Source organism: Ovis canadensis, chromosome 16, assembly GCF_042477335.2.
Source record: "Ovis canadensis isolate MfBH-ARS-UI-01 breed Bighorn chromosome 16, ARS-UI_OviCan_v2, whole genome shotgun sequence".
Taxonomy (NCBI): domain Eukaryota; kingdom Metazoa; phylum Chordata; class Mammalia; order Artiodactyla; family Bovidae; genus Ovis; species Ovis canadensis.
Genome location: NC_091260.1, coordinates 44,149,788 through 44,171,825, shown reverse-complemented (window position 1 = coordinate 44,171,825; position 22,038 = coordinate 44,149,788). Strand labels below are relative to the sequence as shown.

Sequence of the window (22,038 nt, the reverse complement as noted above, 5' to 3'; positions counted from 1 at the left end):
GACCTTTTTAAGGCACAATGAAGATTAGGGTAACGGTACTTTTTATTTTTGGGCTTCCCCAGGGGCTCAATGGTAAAGAATTTGCCTGCAAAGGACTTCTGTGGTAGTTTTGCATGACTCTGGGGAATTGGGAGGGGATGTTCTCCCTTGATATGCAAGGGCCTTACACATACGAGACCTCACCTGAGGGCTGTCACAGTCTCCTGGAAAATCAACAGTGGTTCTCCATCAGATCTCCATCTGTCTCTTGGAATCCATCTTTCATATAGAGTAGAAATATAGTACAAAAGAGTAACTTTGCACGGTAATTTTCAAACTTGTTCTTTTAGGCAGGAGCATAATTGATTCAGCAATATACGTATCTTCATTTATGAAATTCCACAAAGATATTATTGTTTCGATAACTACTCAAGGTTATTCTCTAAAGTGAAGCTTTGTTTTTCAGATTTATTCTTTTCATTCTGTAAGCATTGTGATCTAATAGGACAGAACTGTACAGATCAGTGATTTCCAACTTTTTTTGAAGAATGGTTTAACTTTGTTTTACTGACTAATCTGAATCATATACCAGCCTCCTCTCCAATAAATGCATTGTATGATTGTATGGAATTTTTTTTAATATTACTTGTATGAAGTTTCATTTGTTTTGAGAATTTTGAAGGACAGAAATACTTAAATGTTGCAACATCAAGGGTTGGTAACCACAGGCTGTCTACACATCTCTTTGTAACTTTCAGCAGAGCAGGACAACTTGTCATCAAGAAGAAGGTGCCAAAGTTGTGAAGTTTTCCATCATGTGTCAGTCTTGATTGTTTAAAGTATGTTTGAACGCATTTAGTGAGAGAATGGGCTGAATTTAACAGATATCCATTAGGAAGATTTATGGCACGGAATCTTCTGGTTTGGTCTGTTGTTTCTCCCAAAGTGTGTTGCAAGATTGGGAAGCATTGTGTTCCCCTCCCTGGCAGTCCTTGAGATGAAAAGAATTGGGAGACTGATGCTGCTCTGGTGAGGAGCACCCAATAGAGTTACAGCTACAACCAGCACCTTCCATCATGTGCATTTCTGTTCTTCCTTCTTTCCTCTGTCTCAGTATTAGTTAGGGTGGTCTAGCTGCCTAACAGATTCACCCCAGAGCTCAGACATTATAGACATTTATTTCCTGCTCAGTTAACAGTAATAGGATGATTGACACATTGGAGGGCAGCTCTTCTTGCAGTCTTCTGGGATTCAAGTGCGACAGTATCACCGTAATGGTGATAAGGCTCTGAAAGACACTCAGGATACTGTGTCTGTTCCACTGACTAGCAGCAAAAGGCCATGGAGGAGTGTGCATGGGATGCCCAGAAGTGGCACATACCACCTCTGCTAACATTTCTCTTGCTAAAGACCTAGTCACGTGGTCAGACCTAACTGTGACAGAAGCTGGGAATTGTAGTCTAACAGTGCCCGCGGGAATAAGAGAACACTGTGGGTAGTTTGCTAAGGCTGCCATAACAAAATCTCACAGACTGAGGGGGGGGAGGTGTGTGGTGGTGTTGCTTAAATGATAGAAATTTATTTTGTTACTGTCTGGAGCCTAGAAGTCCAAGATCAAGATGTCGGCAGGTTTGGTTTCTTCTGAGGCTTCTTTCCTGGGCTCGCAGAGAGCCTCTTCTGGTGCATCCTCATATAGCCTGGGTGTCTTTTTTTGTGTGTACATGTCTTCATATTCTCTTGTTTTAAGGATACTAGTCATATTGGACTGGAGCCCACCCTGATGGCCTCATTTAATATAATCATCTCTTTAAAGGTTCTACCTCTAAATATAGTCATATTCTGAGTTACTGTGGGTTAGGGCTTCAACATATGAATTTTTCTGGGGACACAATTCAGCCCATAGCAAATGTGGACTTTGGTGAGGAGCTGAAAGCTGCTTTCCTCTTCCCCTGTACTGTGTGTGTGCTCAGTCACTTCAGTTGTGTCTGACTCTTGGCGACCCTATGGACTGTAGCCTGCCTGACTCCTCTGCCCATGGAATTTTCCAGGCAAGAGTACTGAAGTGGGGTGCCATTTCCTTCTTCAGAGGATCTTCCTGACCCAGGGATTGAACCTGCATCTCCTGTATTGTAGGCGGATTCTCTACCACTGAGCCACTGGGAACATCCCTTATAACTGCTTATGTTTTAATCCATTAATTGGCGATCAGATCATGGATTTAGAACCAGACAGAGTAGATTCAAATTCTAGTTCCACTACTTAACAGCTGATGTGTCTCTCTTAACTTCAGATTTCTCATCTCTGAAAAGGAGGTAAACATTTTCATCTTATAGAGCTGTTCTGAGGACTTGTTAAGGGAAAAAGCCCAGCGTAGGGCCTGGCACGTAGAGTATTAGCATAATCTCCTTTCTTCCATTGGTGATGCTTGTCTTGCAGATGGTACCCAGACTGAACAGCTCGTTGAATTTTGCAGTAGAAGGTCTGGACACTCTTGAGCATTTCGTGGTATGTCAGAGATAGTCTCTGAAATCTTCAAGCTTATGGACATAACTCATGAAGTTACAAAACCATTGCCATTTGGTGGCAATCTAGCATGGATTTCACTGTGGAAAACCGTGACTTAACTTGCTTTTCATCTGACTTTTCTGAAGATACCAGTTTCATTAAGCCTTGTTCGTCCATCTCATTCTAAGTTTTCTGACATGGAAAAGAAAATAAACAGTATTATTTCTATTAAAAAACAACTTCCTAATTGTTTTATAAATTAGTGTATAATAAATATTCATTAATCTTTTTAGGGATTTTGGTAGCTGAGGTACACCTAAATGGGCTTCCCAGGTGGTGCTAGTGGTAAAGAACCTGCCTGCCAGTGCAGAAGACATCCATCCCTGGGTGGGGAAGATCCTCTGGAGAAGGGAATGGCAACCCACTCCAGTACTCTTGTCTGGAGAATTCCATGGACAGAGGAGCCAGGCAGGCTGCAGTTCATGGGATTGCAAAGAGTCAGACACAACTGTGCAACTAACTATTGCTTAATGTAATATATATTTACATATATGTTATATAATATACATTTCCTTTTTATGTTACCATTTAAGTTTGGTAGGTTGTTTTCCTTTTTTTGAGAATTCCCATAGATTATGATTCCATGGTAAAGCCTTGACTAATTTTAATTTTTATCTATACAGATTTCATAGCTATAACAGGTAAATTATTAAGATAATCCTGGGAAAATTTTTATAAATTTTTATAAATTTCTCCAGTTATTGGGTAAAGGCTTGTTTTTAGGTTTCTTCTTTAAATAAATCTTTAGGGATTTCTCTAATCTGCTAAAACATGCTGTTGACTTACCCTTTTTGCTAAGTATTACATTTAGAAATATCTTGAGGCATCCAATTTGTAAAAGTCAAATTTTTGCCAGCCTGACTTTCTCTTTGGTTCCTTATACAAATAATTAATTAGGCAGAGAAAATTTTTGTCTAGTTCCAAGAATAGCATTCACATGTAACGTACTCTACTTGACTATTTAAGCTTAGGTCAGAATCATTCCGTACTCCTTGGTGGCTCAGACGGTGAAGACTGCTTGCAATGTGGGAGACTCTGATGGGTCAGGAAGATCCCCTGGAGGAGGGCATGGCAACCCACTCCAGTGTTCTTGCCTGAAGAATCCCATGGTAGAGGAGCCTGGAGGGCTACAGTCCATGGGGTTGCAAAGAGTTGGACACGACTGAGCGAACAGCACTTTTACTCTCAGAATCTCTTTCTGTTCACAAACACAGCTATCTGTAGCCTCTCCAGTGACAACAGAGCTGGAGGGGGTTGGATCTATCTGTTGCTGTGTCTACCACATTTGGCAGAATCAGAGACTCATTAGATCAGTGGTTCAAAATGTTCAGCAGTTTTTTTGCCACATCCAATCTATTACATAACCAAGGATCTCTTTTTTCCTTATGTATACATATATTTGTATAAAACACCTTTTGTCCTGATCTGTAACATTTTTATATTTTAAAATTCAATGTTTGAACCCTATCTGTGATTTTGAAATTCCAGAAGAGCCTAACTTGTGTACAAGTTAGAATGCCTTTGGTTGCCAGAGGCAGATGTTCCAGCACAATATGCCTTAAACCAGAAAGGAGATTTGTTGGGTCTTGCAACTGAAAAAACTAGGCTTCCTTTGTGGCTCAGCTGGTAAAGAATCTGCCTGCAGTGTGGGAGATCTCAGTTTGATTCCTGGGTTGGGAAGATCCCCTGGAGAAGGGAAAGGCTACACACTCCAGTATTCTGGCATGGAGAATTCCATTGACTATAGCCCATTGGGTCACAAAGAGTCAGACATGACTGGGTGACTTTCACTTGTCACTTGTAATGGAAAAAGTCCAGTTATAACTGGAGACGTGTGCTCTGGGGAACCGTGCTGCGCTCCTTTGTCCTCTCAGCTCGGCCCTCTCTGGTTAATTTCATCCTCAGGGGTGCGCAGCACATTACACCACCAGAGGACAAGGCAAACGAGTCTGATGACTCCCTCTTGAAGAGCAAGGAAACTTCTTTTTCAGAAGCCCTTAGCATACTTTCCCTCATTCCTATTTACTTTGATTGGGTAATGTCTTCACTTTAAAAAAATTTTATTTTTACTTGTTTATCTGGGTCTTAGTTGGAGCATGTGGGTTCTAGTTCTCTGACCAGGGATTGAACCTGTGCCCCCTGCATTGGGAGCTGAGAGTCTTAGCCACCAAAGAAGTCCCAACATCACCACTTTTGAACCAATCAGTGTAGGCTGGTCCCTCAGCTTACACCTGGATTTCTGAACAGGTCATCAATAAGTTATCCTTGGGCCAGCCAGGCCTGCCTTTGGAGTAGTTTCAGGTCATTTCTCTTTAAAGCTCATGGACTATGTCGAGAAAATGAAAGTCAGAGTAGTGACAAGAGGATGCTGGATCAATACCAGTGCTCAGTGTAAAACTGTGTTCTTGAATAATACTCCTTAATGCATAAATACTACAGTTCAGAACATCTTTACATGCTCTGTTTTACATGTAGTCAATATAGTAGTTAATATATTAAAATTATCCTTGTGTTTATAGTACTTGTTCACAAGAAATCTATTTTGGTTTGTATAAATATATTTAATAAGTTATATTATTAATCTCTTTGTTACTATATTGTTAAATATACTATGTTCTGGTTAAAGCAGAAAGTTTTTCTTCCAGCCTGCTTAATTTGATGCCTTACAGGCCAGGAAGTTAGGAATTTCCCCATCTGATTAAATGCCATTGAATAATTCCAGTAAGTAATGCTAAATGTTCTTTGAAATTATTATAAGACTTTGTGGTAAACCTTTTTCATCTTGGTGTCTTGTTGTTCTTAATATTTTTAGTGGTTTCCTCTGAATTTTCCTCTTTTTTTTTGGTGTCATTAAAGTTGTCTGTGAAGGCTTGATTCTTTTTTCTGCTAAGACAGAATCTGAAAATTATTTCAGATGATCATGTTAGACCTGATTTACTCAGAGAGGTGTAAATAACATTTTGTAGAACTTTCCAGGAAAGCTTTAGCTGTTGGTGTTTAGTTTAAGCTAAATCTCTCTATTTGAATTTAGTGTTGTAGAGGCCAGTGGTATATTCTTTTGCCACATAGCAGTAAGTTGTTAAAGCTATTTTTAGAAACCCAGGTGGCGCCAGTGTAGGACATTTAAGAGACATGGGTTTGATCCCTGGGTTAGGAAAATTCCCTAGAGGAGGGCACAGCTACCCACTCCAGTATTCTTGTCTGGAGAATCTATGGACAGAGGAGCCTGGAGGGCTATAATCCATAAGGTTGCAAAGAGTCGGACACAAGCGACTTGGCATGCAATCTTTTCTAGAAGTTTTTGTATTTGCCATTTTAACAACTACATCTTAGTATTCATTTAATAAGAAAACACAAGAGTATGAAAGCTACTATTAATTCAGTCACATTTCAGAATAAATATGTGTGGCGCACTGCCATATAGGCACACATCAAGAAACAGTGCACACGTGTGAGGCATTTTTTCAGCCTGCACTCAGTTCTGTGTGTACACAAAGATTCAAGAATACCTTATATTAATCTATGGCACCTCTTGTCTGTTGTTACTGTTTAGTCACTAAGTTGTTCTGACTCTTTTGTGACCCCATGGACTGTAGCCCACCAGGCTTCTCTGTCCATGGAATTACCCAGGCAAGAATACTGGAGTGGGTTGTTATTTCCTTCAGGGGATCTTCCTGTTCCAGGGATTGAACTCCTGTCTTCTGCATTGGCAGGCAGGTTCTTTACCACTGAGCTACCAGGGAAGCCCATGGCACCTCTGCTTACCCCAAATAATGGCCATCCAATTGGGAAACTCTATAATTAAAATTTTTAGATGAGTGTTATAAATATCTCAGTTATTCTCCTAATTAAAATGTTCCCTGATCTTTGAATGCAACCTCCTTCAGTCCTAAACTGTTAGACCTCAGAGCTATAAGTACAGCTCTCCTTCCCCATTTAGCCTGTACATGGTAGGCACTGAATGGGTATCAGTTGAGTCAGTGCATAGATACATACTTGAATGATGACTATGAGTGCATGATGTTCTATGATTGTTCTGGCAAAAGTACAGACGTAAACTCCCAACTGGGAGGGAGGAATCTTACCAGGAACTTAATGTTCATGAACCAAAAGAAACCAAGAAATAGTTCATGAAGTTGGACATCTTCCCAAACCTTTTAACCCACAGTTTGTTTTGTGCCAGGAAATATATTAATATTTTTTTCTCCTTGTTGAGTTTTTTCAATCATAGTGATTCTTTTTTTGAGGGGGGTGGTTTGAAGAGATGTAAGTTTTGATCTTTTTGTGTTTCTCATCTTCTGCAAATAAATGATAAAATCAACAGAAATGAGCAGTCAAAAGGGGAAAACCCAAGCATGCCTCTAACAAAACCCTTGTATCTGCCTCCTTTTATTAATCTTTCTGCCTCCTTATACAATCCTGTCCTGAAACACCTGATATGCTTATTTGATCTTTTATCCATGTGTCTAGGATCTGTACTGGGCTGTCAGTGGGGTATTAGTTCAGTTCAGTTCAGTCGCTCAGTTGTGTCCAGCTCTTTGTGACCCCATGAATCACAGCACGCCAGGCCTCCCTGTCCGTCACCATCTCCTGGAGTTCACTCAAACTCATGTCCGTCAAGTCGGTGATGCCATCCAGCCATCTCATCCTCTGTCGTCCCCTTCGCCTCCTGCCCCCAATCCCTCCCAGCATCAGAGTCTTTTCCAATGAGTCAACTCTTCGCATGAGGTGGCCAAAGTACTGGAGTTTCAGCTTTAGCAGCAGTCCTTCCAAAGAAATCCCAGGGCTGATCTCCTTTAAAATGGACTGGTTGGCTCTCCTTGCAGTCCAAGGGACTCTCAAGAGTCTTCTCCAACACCGCAGTTCAAAAGTAATTCTTTGGCACTCAGCTTTCTTCACAGTCCAACTCTCACATCCATACATGACCACTGGAAAAACCATAGTAACAGGCAAATTTGGCCTTGGAATACGGAATGAAGCAGGGCAGAGGCTAATAGAATTTTGCCAAAAGAACGCACTGGTCATAGCAAACACCCTCTTCCAACAACACAAGAGAAGACTCCACACATGGACGTCACCAGACGGTCAACACCGAAATCAGAGTGATTATATTCTTTGCAGTCAAAGACGGAGAAGCTCTATACAGTCAGCAAAAACAAGACTGGGAGCTGACTGTGGCTCAGATCATGAGCTCCTTATTGCCAAATTCAGACTTAAATTGAAGAAAGTAGGGAAAACCACTAGACCATTCAGGTATGACCTAAATCAAATCCCTTATGATTATACAGTGGAAGTGACAAATACATTTAAGGGACTAGATCTGATAGATAGAGTGCCTGATGAACTATGGACTGAGGTTCGTGACATTGTACAGGAGACAGGGATCAAGACCATCCCCATGGAAAAGAAATGCAAAAATGAAAGCAAAATGGCTGTCTGGGGAGGCCTTACAAATAGCTGTGAAAAGAAGAGAAGCAAAAAGCAAAAGAGAAAAGGAAAGATAAAAGCATCTGAATGCAGAGTTCCAAACAATAGCAAGAAGAGATAAGAAAGCCTTCCTCAGTGATCAATGCAAAGAAATAGAGGAAAACAACAGAATGGGAAAGACTAGGGATCTCTTCAAGAAAATTAGAGATACCAAGGGAACATTTCATGCAAAGATGGGCTTAATAAAGGACAGCAATTGTATAGGGTATTATGGGACATCTCCAAAAGTTGGGTTTATTCTTTTCTATGTTATATAAAAAAAACTCTGTGTGCATCTTCCTGCTTGCTATTCATCCTTAGTTATGATTCTGTCTCCCTGTGTAAGGATTTGGGTTCACTCTTTGAAAGGCTTTCCTAACTGTATAGCTTCCTTTGCTATAGCAGGGAGGGCAGAGGATTTTGAGTGAAGTGTTTTCTGTTGGTAAGTAAACAGACTGGGTAAGGGTTATTTCTTAATTATTTTAATTCTTCTAGTACAACTCTTTAATCTCTGTCCTCTACTTAAAGGGGAAACTGGTTGTGATTATGCTTTGTTTATTTATTTTTATAAAAATAGTGTGTGACTTTTGTTGGAAATACAGTAGAGTACAAAGTAGAAAATAAAGATCATTTGTGATCCTTCTACTCAGTGAAAAATACTATTAACATTTTACCATTTCCTCTCAGCCTTTTTCCCATGCATTTTTATCATATTGCTGCTGCTGCTGCTAAGTTGCTTCAGTCGTGTCCGACTCTGTGTGACCCCATAGACGGCAGCCCATCAGGCTCCCCCGTCCCTGGGATTCTCCAGGCAAGAGCACTGGAGTGGGTTGCCATTTCCTTCTCCAATGCACGAAAGTGAAAAGTGAAAGGAAAGTCGCTCAGTCGTGTCTGACTCTTAGCGACCCCATGGACTGCAGCCTACTAGGCTCCTCCATCCATGGGATTTTCCAGGCAAGAGTGCTGGAGTGGGGTGCCATTGCCTTCTCCACACATTAGATAAAGATAAAATAGCTTTCTTACCTACCCCACTAATACTCTTTTAAGTTTCCCCCTTAATATAATGAGTCATTAAGAACTCCCTATAAATATATTTTAACGGTTTTGTTAGAATTTTCTTGTTTGAATGTACTGTATTTATTTAACTGTTCTCCCAAAGTTAAGCTTTTTATGTATTTCCAGTTTTTGTCAATTAAAAATGATATACTAACATTTTTTTCTGCTTTATTCCTCTATCTGTATTTTCAGTTATTTCCCCAGGATTAATCAAATCTAGGAAGTAGAATTAGTAGATGAATATTAGTATTTTTGGCAATTTGGTAAACACTTGATAAACCATGCTTTCCTGGAAGATTATGTAGTTTATAATCTCATCAATAGATCATCCAATTAATTGTTTCATTTCATCAGTATTCAAGATTTTGTTGACTCTTTCAGTTTGAGGGCAAAAATATATCTCATTCTTTGTACTCACATTTCTTTTTCTTTCTTTTTTTAATATATTATTTTAAAAAATTGGATTATAATTGCTTTACAGTGTTGTGTTAGTTTCTGCTATGCAACAACATAAATCAGTTATATGTGTACATTTATGCCTTCCCTCTTGAGCCTCCCTTCCACCCCAACCCCCATCCTCCTCCTTTAGGTCATCACAGAACACCCAGCTGAGCTCTCTGCTATATAGGAGCTTCCAACTAGCTATCTGTTTTACACATGGTAGTATATATATGTGTGTGTTCTCACATTTCTTTGGTTCTTACTGAGGGTGAACTGTTTTCATTGGGTTGTTACCTTTCTCTCTGAATTAGCCATTTGCATTTGCTGTTCATTTATCTATTAGGATCTTGGTGTACTGTTTTGTTTCTATTTGAATTTCCTGTAAACTTTTTATTGCATTAATTTTTTGTCCTGTTTATGTTCTTCTGAGGATAGTAATATATACCTTTTCATATTTAAATTTCTTGATGTTTTCCTTTGTAATTTTTCCCATTGCTGAAATTGAAGAAGTGCTTTTCAGTCTAAAGACAAGAGAGAGATTTACCAAGGATATCTTTTCTTCTGTTTGTGCGGTGATTCTTTTATAATTAATTCTAACCTATAGAGGTCAGAGTTTAATTTGAAATAAACGTTAGGTTTGGGTAGATTTCCCCCTGAAAAGCTAACTCATCATCTTATTATTTTTTTGTTCTTTCCATTTTGTAATGCCACACTTGGCATTTATTATATTTTTGTCACAGTAGGCCATCAGGGTAAGATAGTGTTTTGAAATTTCCTTCTCAGTCTTTCCCTCTCTTGACCTAATCTTTTGAGGATATGCTCATTTGGAATTTTTATGTACTATTCTGCTCCTCTTTTGGCTCTGTTTTTTCCCTTCTGTTTTTAATTTGCATTTCTTCACTTTTCATAATTTTCAAAAAATTAGTCCACATGTGAGTTCTTAAAGACAGCTGCACTGTTACATTCATCATTGTATTCCCTGTAGCCCTTATTGAATTTTTAAAGCAATAACATTAAAGCAAGCTCTTCTAGAAAACTTGGGAGATAAGAATAAGCATAAAGAAGAAAATAAATTAGTCTTACCACTCAAAGATATCCTGATACTGTCAAACATACTCTATAAAATTTTCTAGGAACTATATGCATGTGTACTTAGTTACTCAGTCGTGTCTGACTGTTTATGACCCCATGGACTACAGCCCGCCAGGCTATTCTGTCCACGGAATTCTCCAGGCAATACTAGAGTGGGTTGCTATGCCCTCCTCCAGGGGATCTTCCCAACCCAAGGATCGAACCCAGGTCTCCCACATTGCAGCCCACATCTGAGCCACCAGGGAAGCCCAAGAATACTGGAGTGGGTAGTCTGTCCCTTCTCCAGGGGATCTTCCTAACCCAGGAATTAAACTGGGGTCTCCTGCATTGCAGGTGAATTCTTTGCCAGCTGAGTTACCAGGGAAGCCCAGGAATTATATAGTATTTGTAGTATTTTTTTTTTTTGTGTGTGTGGGTGTATGCTTGAAACATTCATATATATGTGTATAATTTTATTTTTTACTAAATGGGAGTACCCTATGCCTACTGTTTTGTTGTGTACTTTTTACTTGTAATAATTCCATGTTTTTTAAACATTCCTCTATGACTTTAAATATATTTTTTTGACTTACATTCCCATTATTTGGCTATATATTAAATAAAATATTTTATGTGAAAGAAAATGCTATTCTTTCAAAGAGATTGAATTTCAGAGTGCTAATATGGCCAGAACACCTGTTATCTCTGTTGCAGCGGACATATATGTGTGTGTGAGCCACTGTAGAATTGCTTTGTGTAGGTTGAATAAGTAAAATCAAAGAAGAGAAATAAATACGTGGTTCATTAGATGTATTCTAGGGAGCCTAAATGGTTTTGGCCACTTGACATCTTATAAAGTGGGCAGCATTACAGATCCAGGGTCTGAGCTGTAGCTATAGTTATCTCAGAAGGTAGAAGGAATTCAGAATTTTGGGGGCAGGAGATGTTAGTTAGATGCCAGATCAAATTTGTGAGGTCAATGGTTGTAAAGTTGGTGCAGTTAGAAGTCAAAGGGGGTAGACCTGTATCTAAATTGGTTATAGTCAAAAGAGTAGTTTAAGGCATGTCAACCTCAGACCAGAGGGCACAAGACAGGTGGGAGGAAAAACTGTGACAAACATGAGTCTGGTTAGTAGAGATGAGGTTCTATTAGATGAGGCTTAGTAGAGATGAGGCACCAGAGGTGGGTAGTGATGACAGTCGAATTTCCCCCTTTAAATTTGCTCCCTTATGTGGAAGCAACTCTATCACACATAACTTTAAATACCTGCAGAACAGAGCAGCATGACCTTTATTTTGAAGAGTCCTAAGATGTGTGTGGTTTGCATCCCCAAAATCCCATGCTCGAGTAAAGGTTAAAATATTGAAGGTGCCTCTATTGGACTGCAGCGTGGGAGCCTAGAGGAAAGGAATACAAAATTCCAGAGAATTTTGAGAAGTATGAAGCTACCAGGACTTCTGGGAGTTGTCTTTGGGAAAGTGAAGTGAAATTCACTCAGTCGTGCCCCACTCTTTGCGACCCCCATGGACTTCTCCAGGCCAGAATACTGGAATGGGTAGCCTTTCTCTTCTCCAGGGGATCTTCCCAACCCAGGGATCGAACCCAGGTCTCCCGCATTGCAGGCAGATTCTTTACCATCTATCTGAGCCACCAGGGAAGCCCAAGAATACTGGAGTGGGTAGCCTATCCCTTCTCTAGGGGATCATCCCAACCCAGGAACCAAACAGGGGTCTCCTGCATTGCAGGTGGATTCTTTACCAACTGAGGTATCAGGGAAGCAAAGACCTCCTCATTCTTGCTCCTTTCCATGGGGACTCAAAAGAGAGCCTCGGATCTTCCCTAACAAACCAGTATGGTTGGAGCAGACAGTCCACTGGAGCAGTAATGAGAAGGCATGCTAGGCAGAGTGCTTCAGCTGGAGGAGAAAGGCCTTCAGTCATAGGAGACTTAGGAGTTGGGCTTGATCTTGGAAGTGTTAAGTTTGCGTTGAGAAAGGAGGTTCACCCACTTGTATCTTTATAACTTTTTTTTTTCACATGTGCTACAAAGAAAGGTTATTTTTCTTTTTCAAATCATATGTATTCCAGTCAAATACTCTGAAAAATAGATTATTATAATGAAAATTTTACTTTTAGTTGATTTCCATTTATAAAATTAACAGTGTTTTTATTAAAATTCACTCAGAGTTGAAAACTTTCAGAAGAAGAAATAATTAGCCTTTTAGCTCTCTGCTTTCCGATAGTCAATCTCACAAGTTCATGCCTTTTTTCTTTTGGCTTAGATATTTACATTGTTTTGTGAAACTTGAACAAGATATTATACCCACCACGTGAGCCCCTGTTGAACATACTGATTGATGTATGTTAGCTTGAAAAATCCTTGTGTTCAGAGCTTTATTCTCTATGTAAGAATTAGTGTATGATTTAAAATGTGAAATATCTTGTGCAGAGTATGCTCCACAAGAACAGGGATCTTTTCTGTTTATCTACCAGTAAATTCCCAGCACCAGTCATGGAACTCGACTCAACAGAGGTACAGAATAAATACTTGTTGGGTGGGAATAAAAATGTATGGGTGATTTCTAAGAGTTTTTTCGAGTTCTGGTATTCTATCGTTTCCATATCATGGTACTCCTCTGTTTCTCCTCAAAGTTATCCTGTATTAAAATAAGGTTCCCAAGTGGTGCTAGTAGTAAAGAACCTGTCTGCCAGCGCAGGAGACATAAGAGACGTGGGGTTCGATCCTTGGGTTGGGAAGATCACCTGGAGGAGGGCAACCCACTCCAATATACTTGCCTGGAGAAACCCCTTGGACAGAGGAGCCTGGCAGGCTACAGTCCATGGCGTCACAAAGAGTTGGACACGACTGAGGTGACTTGGCATGCACAGCACAATATAGTATGTGGGAAAATCTGGTGACATTGGTTCAGATGACTGGAAATACTGTGTTGGAATTCATAGATTACTACTGAATATTCCCTTGACATTTGTGGTGTTTATGAATTGTCCAATTCTCATGCACACAGTTTTCTTACTAGCTTATTTATTATGCATTTACAAAAAACAGGTAAAATGTTGATTTTTTTTTTTTTTTCACAAGTGGAGCTGGATGTAAACCAGCTGGAAAGAGCAGTGCTAGTTGAGGTTTCTGTGGTTAGCAGATGGCAAGAGTTGTTTGCTAGTTCAGTGGCTCCTTCCTGCCCACTGGCTTTGCGGTTCATGCTCATCCCATTTCTTCCTTAGGTGACCAGCCTTACCTTTGTTACAGGCTTTAAGGGGTTTCTTGAAAGGGTTCAATTTGTGAGTCCTCAGAGACTACCATAATAATTAGAATATAGAGTTTTAAAAACTCACCATGTGCTTTATACTGTTTTCTGTTTTCTTTGGTTTTACTAGGTAAAAAAGCTCCCATTTTGTTTAATAAAGAAATGATTGAGTCCATGAAGGAAGGTTCAGTTGTTGTGGATTTAGCTGCTGAGGCTGGCGGAAACTTTGAAACCACCAAGCCAGGAGAACTTTATGTTCATAAGGTATAGCTCAGAGCTTCCTCTTGCTATGATTCTGATCCTTCATCTTTAGTGATTTGTGAGAGGGTGTTTGTTGCTTTAAATATTTAGAGAAACTGAGGCCGGTAATTTTCTAAAATTAAAAATAATCACATTTAAAGCTCTTTCTGAAATATGTATTCGTGTGTATATAAAGATGTATAATTTCAAAACTTAGCCTTGGCTGAGAATTATCCTGGAAAGAATGTGAGCATTTAGTAATAGACCTTTCTGACTGTATTTTTATTCATTTAGGGAATTACTCACATAGGCTACACAGACCTTCCCAGCCGAATGGCCACTCAGGCCAGCACCCTGTATTCCAACAACATCACCAAGCTTCTGAAGGCTATCAGCCCGGACAAAGATAATTTTTACTTTGAAGTGAAAGATGACTTTGACTTTGGTACAATGGGTCACGTCATTAGAGGAACTGTAGTGATGAAGGTGAGTAAAGAGATCTAGTCCTTCCTGTGTTTTCATTTTGCATTTGTTCTAGGATTTTTGTTTATGGAAGAATCCTATCTTGGAATTGAGATATATTCTAATAAAGTATCAATGTGTTGGGTTTATGCCAATAAAAATTATTTAAAAATCCAGAACAACTTAAATAAAAATATTGCAGATATACATGTGACTCACCTAAAAAAATAGAAGGTGGCGATGGCAACCCACTCCAGTACTCTTGCCTGGAAAATCCCATGGGCGGAGGAGCCTGGTGGGCTGCAGTCCATGGAGTCGCTGAGTTGGACACGACTGAGCGACTTCACTTTCACTTTTCACTTTCGTGCATTGGAGAAGGAAATGGCAACCCACTCCAGTGTTCTTGCCTGGAGAATCCCAGGGACGGGGGAGCCTGATGGGCTGCCGTCTGTGGGGTGGCAGAGAGTCAAGACACGACTTAAACGACTTAGCAGAAGCAGCAGCGGCAGCGCCTAAAATGTGTATTGCTTTTGAAAAACAGAAAACAAAACCCCCAGAACTGAATAAAGTAAAAATTAAACATTCCCCCACCTATCTTCTTTTAAGTTCTATTTTCTTTCTTATGTGTTCTATGCACATACCAATTGTACATCTATGTGTGTTTTCGTGACACAGCCATTATATATTTATGTACATGTATATGGTGCTAATGGGAAAGAACCTACCTGCCAATACAGGAGACAAGAGAAGTGGGTTCAGTCCCTGGGTCAGGAAGATCCTCGAGGAGGGCATGGCAACTCACTTTGCCTGGAGAATCCCACGGACAGGGGATCCTGATGGGCTATAGTCCATAGGGTCACAGAGAGTTGGACACGACTGATGAAAGTGACTTAACATGCATGTACATGTTATATATTTATATAAAGTGATGTTATAAATTATATGAACTTCTATATTTATTTAAAATTATTTTTCAAAGAGTTTTTCTGCAACACTGAATTGACTGAATGCTGGATGGTTTAAAAAGTGCTGTTCTTCTAATTTCTGTTAGGATGGCCAAGTGATTTTCCCTGCTCCCACACCGAAAAATATTCCTCAAGGTGCCCCAGTAAAACAGAAGACAGTGGCAGAGCTGGAGGCTGAAAAAGCAGCTACTATCACGCCCTTCAGGAAGACGATGACATCGGCTTCTGTCTATACAGCAGGTAAGGGTTCCTTCTATGAAGATTTAGGCTTCTTTGAATTATGACTATATTATGTGAGCAATATATTCACTGTCAAAGTTAGTAAATGAAATGCAGTTGTCATTCATTGGATTCTCAGGACTTGACCTTGTTAGAAGCAGTTTTCACATGTAACATGTCACCTGTCCCACCTCTGTGGACTTGGAGACTGCATTGTCCACTCTCAGAGATGTAGGCATTGGGGTAAATGCTGGAATGAACAAGTAAGAAATAATATATAGGTGGTTAATGCTTTTCTTTTATAAAAAACATTTAAAATATAATTGTTAATGTTTTTATATATGTACACCAAATATAATGAGTAATGATGTATGTCAGATTGTGTTATAAAGTTCATCTAAATGTGGTTATTGATTTATTTTTTGTGGTTTATAAAACATCACTTGTGATTATCTGTATCTCTGGGTAAGATGGGAGGCCAAATATTTGCTTTTAAGAATAAACAGTAAGTTATTCATCTAGTAAAAAAAATTCAGTTTTTAAGTTTTTAATCTCTTTCTTTACAGTTTAACATAGATTCTTCATTTTCCAGTTAATCTTCATGAAGACACTAAAGAATCATCATAAAATAGTGATAAATATTCATTCTGGCTATGAATTGTTAGAATTTGAAATATGGAGATTTGATTTTAAGTCGGTTTCTATCTCATAGAATGAATTAAAAATGTTTAGATCTGTGAGAGCTAAAACACAAACAAAAGCAAACTATAAAGAATTAAGGACCGGTACCAAGCACACAGAATTCTTGTAGCCTCAGCATTCTTCAAATTCCCATGTGAGGCCAGATGTTTTAAGCTAAATATGTAACTCTCCTTGAATAAAGAGCAAGTCTCAGCAAAATGACTGAAAAAGCCTTTAGTTGTGAACATTGTGAATAGATGGAGCAGTGTGCCTGTTTGCACTTACTTATTAAAAAGAAGGAACCATATTACTGGAGAATATGGTCAGTAGGTTGTAAATTTCCATTTCTCTTTGGGACTCATAAGGAAATGTAGTGAGATATAGCAATGATTTATTTTTCTAGGTTTCTCTTATGTTTATTGAGTCAAAGTTTATTGCGTTTTAATAGATGTGACAGTGGCATATCCCAGTGAATAAAAGGATGGCCTTCTGTTTATTTTTCTGTACCCTGAAAGTTCCTCCTTTATAATAAAGCCAAGTGTTTTTCCAGAACACTTCTACCATATGTTAACTAGCTTTCTTGAAAAAATGTAATTTGCTTTTTTTCCTTTTTTTTTCCTGTTTTTCTTTTCTTTTTCCTTCATCATAGAGACTAAATGTAGCATATTTGACATTAATGAATGTCAAATGAAAAGACTTTAGTTTATTAAATAGTTAATAAGAAACCTTCAGCTGAGGAGTTTCTATCTTAGATGGCCAATACAACTAATTGCAGGTGATGATAACTTACTGCTTCATAACTAATGTGGGCATTTAGTGAGTGCTAGGCATCATGCTAAACGCGTCACATACCTTAGCTCATTGAGTTGGGCATATTATTATTTTCTTTTTCCAAATGAAGACAGAAAGGATTAATAATGTTACAGAGACTACTGGAGCACAGAGAGGTTAAGTAAGTTGCTTGGGATCACACAGCTAGCAAGCAGTAGAGCCAGAATTTGAACCAGGCAGCCTGGCTTAAGAAAACATATCCTTAAATATAACCCTGCACAGATTCTCTGATGCTTAACTGAAGCTCAAAACAATATTTTGTCTAACTCTCCCTCCAGATGGTTAACAGGTCATTCACGGGAGCCCTGGAAGTCTTATATGTGGGTAGGGAAATAAAACTGCATAAACTTCCCTAGTGGTCCAGTGGTTAAGACTCCACACTTCTACTGAAGGGAACACTGGTTCAGTCCCTGATTGGGGAGCTAAGATCATGGGGAACTATGCCATGTGGGGTGTCCAGTAAACAAAATAAAAACTTTTAAAACTACAGTCTTACTGAATAGTTTAAAGTAACTTGTCAGTTGCTAATGTTTCAGCTATGCCACTTGTAAAGAAATAATCCATATCAAGGGGAAAAAGTACCTTATTCAAGGACGTTAAATTCCAGCATCCTGGTCATCCATTATGATTTGGTTTTCACTGACCGCTAGGTAACCCTTTCTTCTGTTGCAGAACAGCCATCCACATGTTTGCTGTTAGGAAAGGTGATAATTAAAGATGTATGTTGAGAGCTGAGTGTTTGTATTCTGCACATTCTTAATTTAATTTGTATTTTTTCCCTTTTTCTTTGTAAAATCCTGTTTGCTGACTTGGTATTGAGGCTGGAGCTGACTGCCCTGGCCAGCAGTCCAGTCCAGATTCAGGAGCAATTGCAAAACTTCTGTCCCTGGTGGGTGGAAGCCATATGTTTTGGGGAGGTGCTGGAGTGAATGAAACCCTTCCTACTCTTTTAAAATCCCTCTTCCCAGCTAAATCTGAGAGTGACATGAAATAGGCCTCCCTAAAGTCTGTCTTATAAAGGTTGTGTCTTGCCCAAGTAGGAAATGCTTTGGTAGATCCTTTATAGGCCTATAATTCTGGAATAAAAACACTTGTATAAACACATGCGGCATCGTCAATGAAAGTTAGAGCAGAGAAGAGGAAAAGTTGTGCAGAGGAAAATGTGCAAATTATTATTAAGGTGACTCATAAATTTTACTAGATGTTTACAATTTATTTTAGGGGATGGTGGTCAGGAAGTTAAGTTTTGCTCACAATACCTTTAACTCACTTTCACCTCCCTTCCCAATAATGAAATGTCTTTTAAAAAAACAACTCATTATTTGCAAGGGTGTGAAATTTTAAAGCCTTGACTATGCCACATGTTTGTTTGTGTGTGGGTGTGCGTGTGCTTTTAATCCTCCTGAGATAATTGGATGTGAGCTCACATTCTTTCCTGTTTCTCCAGGTCTCACTGGGATACTAGGTTTGGGCATCGCGGCTCCCAATTTAGCCTTTTCCCAGATGGTGACCACTTTCGGCTTGGCTGGCATCGTGGGCTATCATACTGTCTGGGGGGTGACTCCTGCTCTCCACTCACCGCTGATGTCTGTGACTAATGCAATCTCAGGTTTGTTCCCCTCTTGTTTTCCCTTATATTAGGTTTTCAAGGGCTTGTTCAACTCACAGAGTGCTTTCCATGAGGTTGATAAAGTCTGTGTTTCCAAATTGTAGGGCTTGGCATCGTGGTGGTGGTTGTGGTGACTTGGGCTCCCAGAGGTGGAGGGGTGGGGTTGGAAGTAAGAAGCCAGGGAGGTGTGTCAAGCCTTTGGGCTGCCCCCATTTCAAGCAGGGCAGAGCCACTATTTCTTCTTTCAGTTATGATTTCCTTTGAAGAAACGATTCCTCCAAAGAAATTTGGAAGCAATGTTTCCCAGAAGCATGATGGTTCATGCAGTAGTGCACACAGCTCTTCCCAAGACTGTTCTCTGTTGTCCCTAGTGATGGCTCAGATCTGAGGAATGAGACCCACATTGGACAGATATGGGAGCCGCTGGCTCGGAAACCTCATGGCCCTGGTGAGCATCTCTTGCCACAGGCACAGCTTTCAGGATCTCCACCAGTGAGGTGAAAGTTGCTCAGATGTGTCCGACTCTTTGCAACCCCATGGACTGTAGCCCGTCAGGCTCCTCTGTCCATGGAATTCTCCAGGCAAGAGTACTGGAGTGGGTTGTCATTCCCTTCTCCAGAGGATCTTCCCAACCTAGGGATCGAACCCAGGTCTCCCACACTGCAGGAGGATTCTTTACCATCTGAGCCACCAGGAAATCTCCACCGGGAACAAATCCAATCCCAAGAAGTACTCTGCTCAGGAAAGCTCAAAGCTGTGGCTCTCTCCATCATATATTTTTAGTTCATGTGTAGCATTTTCCAGTTCGGATGCTTCGTATCCAGCAGAGGTCCCTTTTCGCCACAAGCGATGTCATCTAATAACATTATTGTTTTATATCTTTATCAGGGGAACAGAGTTAGAAAGTTCAAGGTTAAAATTCTTACGAAGTTCAAGGTTAAAATTCTTACGCAAAAAGAGAAAATGTTTTGTTAACTCTTTGACAGTGAAAGTACTTCATTGACAGTGTGTGTGAGAGCTTTCTCCTTTATGGTGCGTGTGCTTGTGAGGTTTTTCACCGGTGACATTTGCTTTGGCAGCGTGATTGTTTCTGTTTACCACATCCGTGCTTTCTTCCCAGGGTTGACTGCAGTCGGTGGGTTGGTGCTGATGGGAGGACACTTGTATCCTTCCACAACTTCTCAGGGCCTTGCTGCTCTTGCTACATTCATATCCTCAGTCAACATTGCAGGTACGAGGACAGGGAAAGAACCCAGAGTGCTGTTTTTGGTGGAGACACGAGAAGCAAATATAAAATGATATACACTTGTTAAAATATACATATTAAATATATAAAATAAGCATTCTGATTTTAAGAATTTAATCATGCCTTTTAAAAGATGTTTCACTCAGATTATAAATGCTCTGTGTGAACGGGAATTGGTTATTTTTGCCCATTGGTAATTTTTAGAAACTATTTGATAAAAGAGCACCCCTACCCCTGAGTGCCCCAAAACAAATAAAATGATGTCTTGCTTCAGGTTAACTGGAAGGTTATTGCATGCATAGTTTTGAATTAAGCTGACTTAGATCTATCACCATAGCATCTTTAACTAAGTATAATTTTAGGTAAAACTTTAGCTTTTTGCCTTATCCTGTCCCATGTTCCTGAAAACTGAAAGCCTAGCACATGACTTGTGTATGAAACCCATTTGATGCTATTATGTACCTAAAAATTCTTTAATGTGTCCAGCAGACCTAGTATCTGCTGATATGGTATTTTTAAAAATCACTTTTTTTTTTTTAGTTTTTTATTTTTTAAATTTTAAAATCTTTAATTCTTAGATGCCTTCCCAAACATGAACCCCCTTCCCACCTCCCTCCCCACAACATCTCTCTGGGTTAAAATAAAAATCACTTATTCTAGGGTTTAACAAATAGAATAACCTATAAGAAAAAAATACTGGCCTTTTGATCTTTTACTTTCCTGAGCTGTTTGAATAGCTTGTTTATTTTTAGTCATGCAGAAATAGCTGGTTCTGTGCTCTGATAGCAGATTTTCTTCTGAATGTCTCCAGGGTTCCCCCTTCAATGTAACTGGCTTGAATGATACAATAACTTCTAATTTTGAGGGTTTAAAATATTAACTTAAAATGGTAGTTATTCCTAGATGATAAAGGTATGGTTAACATAGAAAAATTTTAGCACTTTAAAAATTATGTTGCTTAAGATACCTCTTTTTGTTTTATGTTTACTTTGATAAGGTGGCTTTCTGGTGACTCAGAGAATGCTGGACATGTTCAAGCGTCCCACTGACCCTCCGGAGTATAATTACCTGTATCTGCTCCCTGCTGGTACCTTTGTTGGAGGATATTTAGCCTCCCTCTACAGTGGTTATAACATTGAACAGGTGAGAATCTCTTTTGAAAGCTTTTTTTTTTGGTACTGTGTCTTCATCCCAGTGAGATTACCATTACCAAAATTCTAATTCCACTAATCAAATACAACAGTAACTCTTGAAGCATCTGGATCAAATAGAACATTCTCATCCTCTTAAGAATCAGGACCCTGGTTTCTAGAGGCAGCTTTGCCCGCTAACTCTGCAAATACGGCTTTACCTGTTTGTCCCTACATTTTTCCACATGTAAAAAGAGTCAAGAAGGTTATAAGTGTCCTTTTTATGTACCTAGCTGGATTGTTGTGGGGATACAATGAAATAATCAGTTAAGAATTTGAAAATTTTTTATTAAAATACCGTCAGTCCTTTTCCTATTTATTTATTTCCTCTATGGATCTGGCAGGTGTTATGCCAGTGCATTTAAAAAAGAAAAAATTAAAATGAATGCTGAGTAGGAAAACAGAAATAATCAAGTTGAACTTTGGAAAGTTCCATATCTAAATATAATTTATAATAAGAGATTCAGCTTTGTTCTGAACTCAGTCATACCTTTGTTTTCAATGACTATTGTAGAGTGCAGCCTCTCTGACAGGTGAAAAATCATGTCTCCCTTAGTTTCTGCTGTTTCTAACACGTATTTGTTGAATGAACACAGTCTTTGAGAAGAGTTAGAGTAGTGAGTCAGGGAGATTTATGTCAGCATCCCAGATTTGCTATTTAATGATCATTTGCCCTTAGAAAAATTATGCAGCCTCTTTATGCACTGATTTTCTTTTATAAAATGAGGATGATGATTCTCTCCTCCTGTGA

General features: G+C 39.3%; 1 protein-coding gene across 9 annotated transcripts in view; it reads left to right on the top strand.

Moving 5' to 3' along the window:
- The window catches only part of NNT (nicotinamide nucleotide transhydrogenase), a 93,613-nt gene that overhangs the window by 32,423 nt on the left and 39,152 nt on the right, over positions 1-22,038 (top strand). For all 9 annotated transcript variants that reach the window (XM_069556407.1, XM_069556409.1, XM_069556403.1 and 6 more), the window contains 6 exons: positions 13,975-14,108; positions 14,379-14,570; positions 15,598-15,751; positions 18,690-18,851; positions 19,972-20,082; positions 21,095-21,240. In XM_069556407.1, coding sequence (XP_069412508.1) covers positions 13,975-14,108; positions 14,379-14,570; positions 15,598-15,751; positions 18,690-18,851; positions 19,972-20,082; positions 21,095-21,240 — 899 coding nt within the window. The remainder of the gene's footprint in view (positions 1-13,974; positions 14,109-14,378; positions 14,571-15,597; positions 15,752-18,689; positions 18,852-19,971; positions 20,083-21,094; positions 21,241-22,038) is intronic.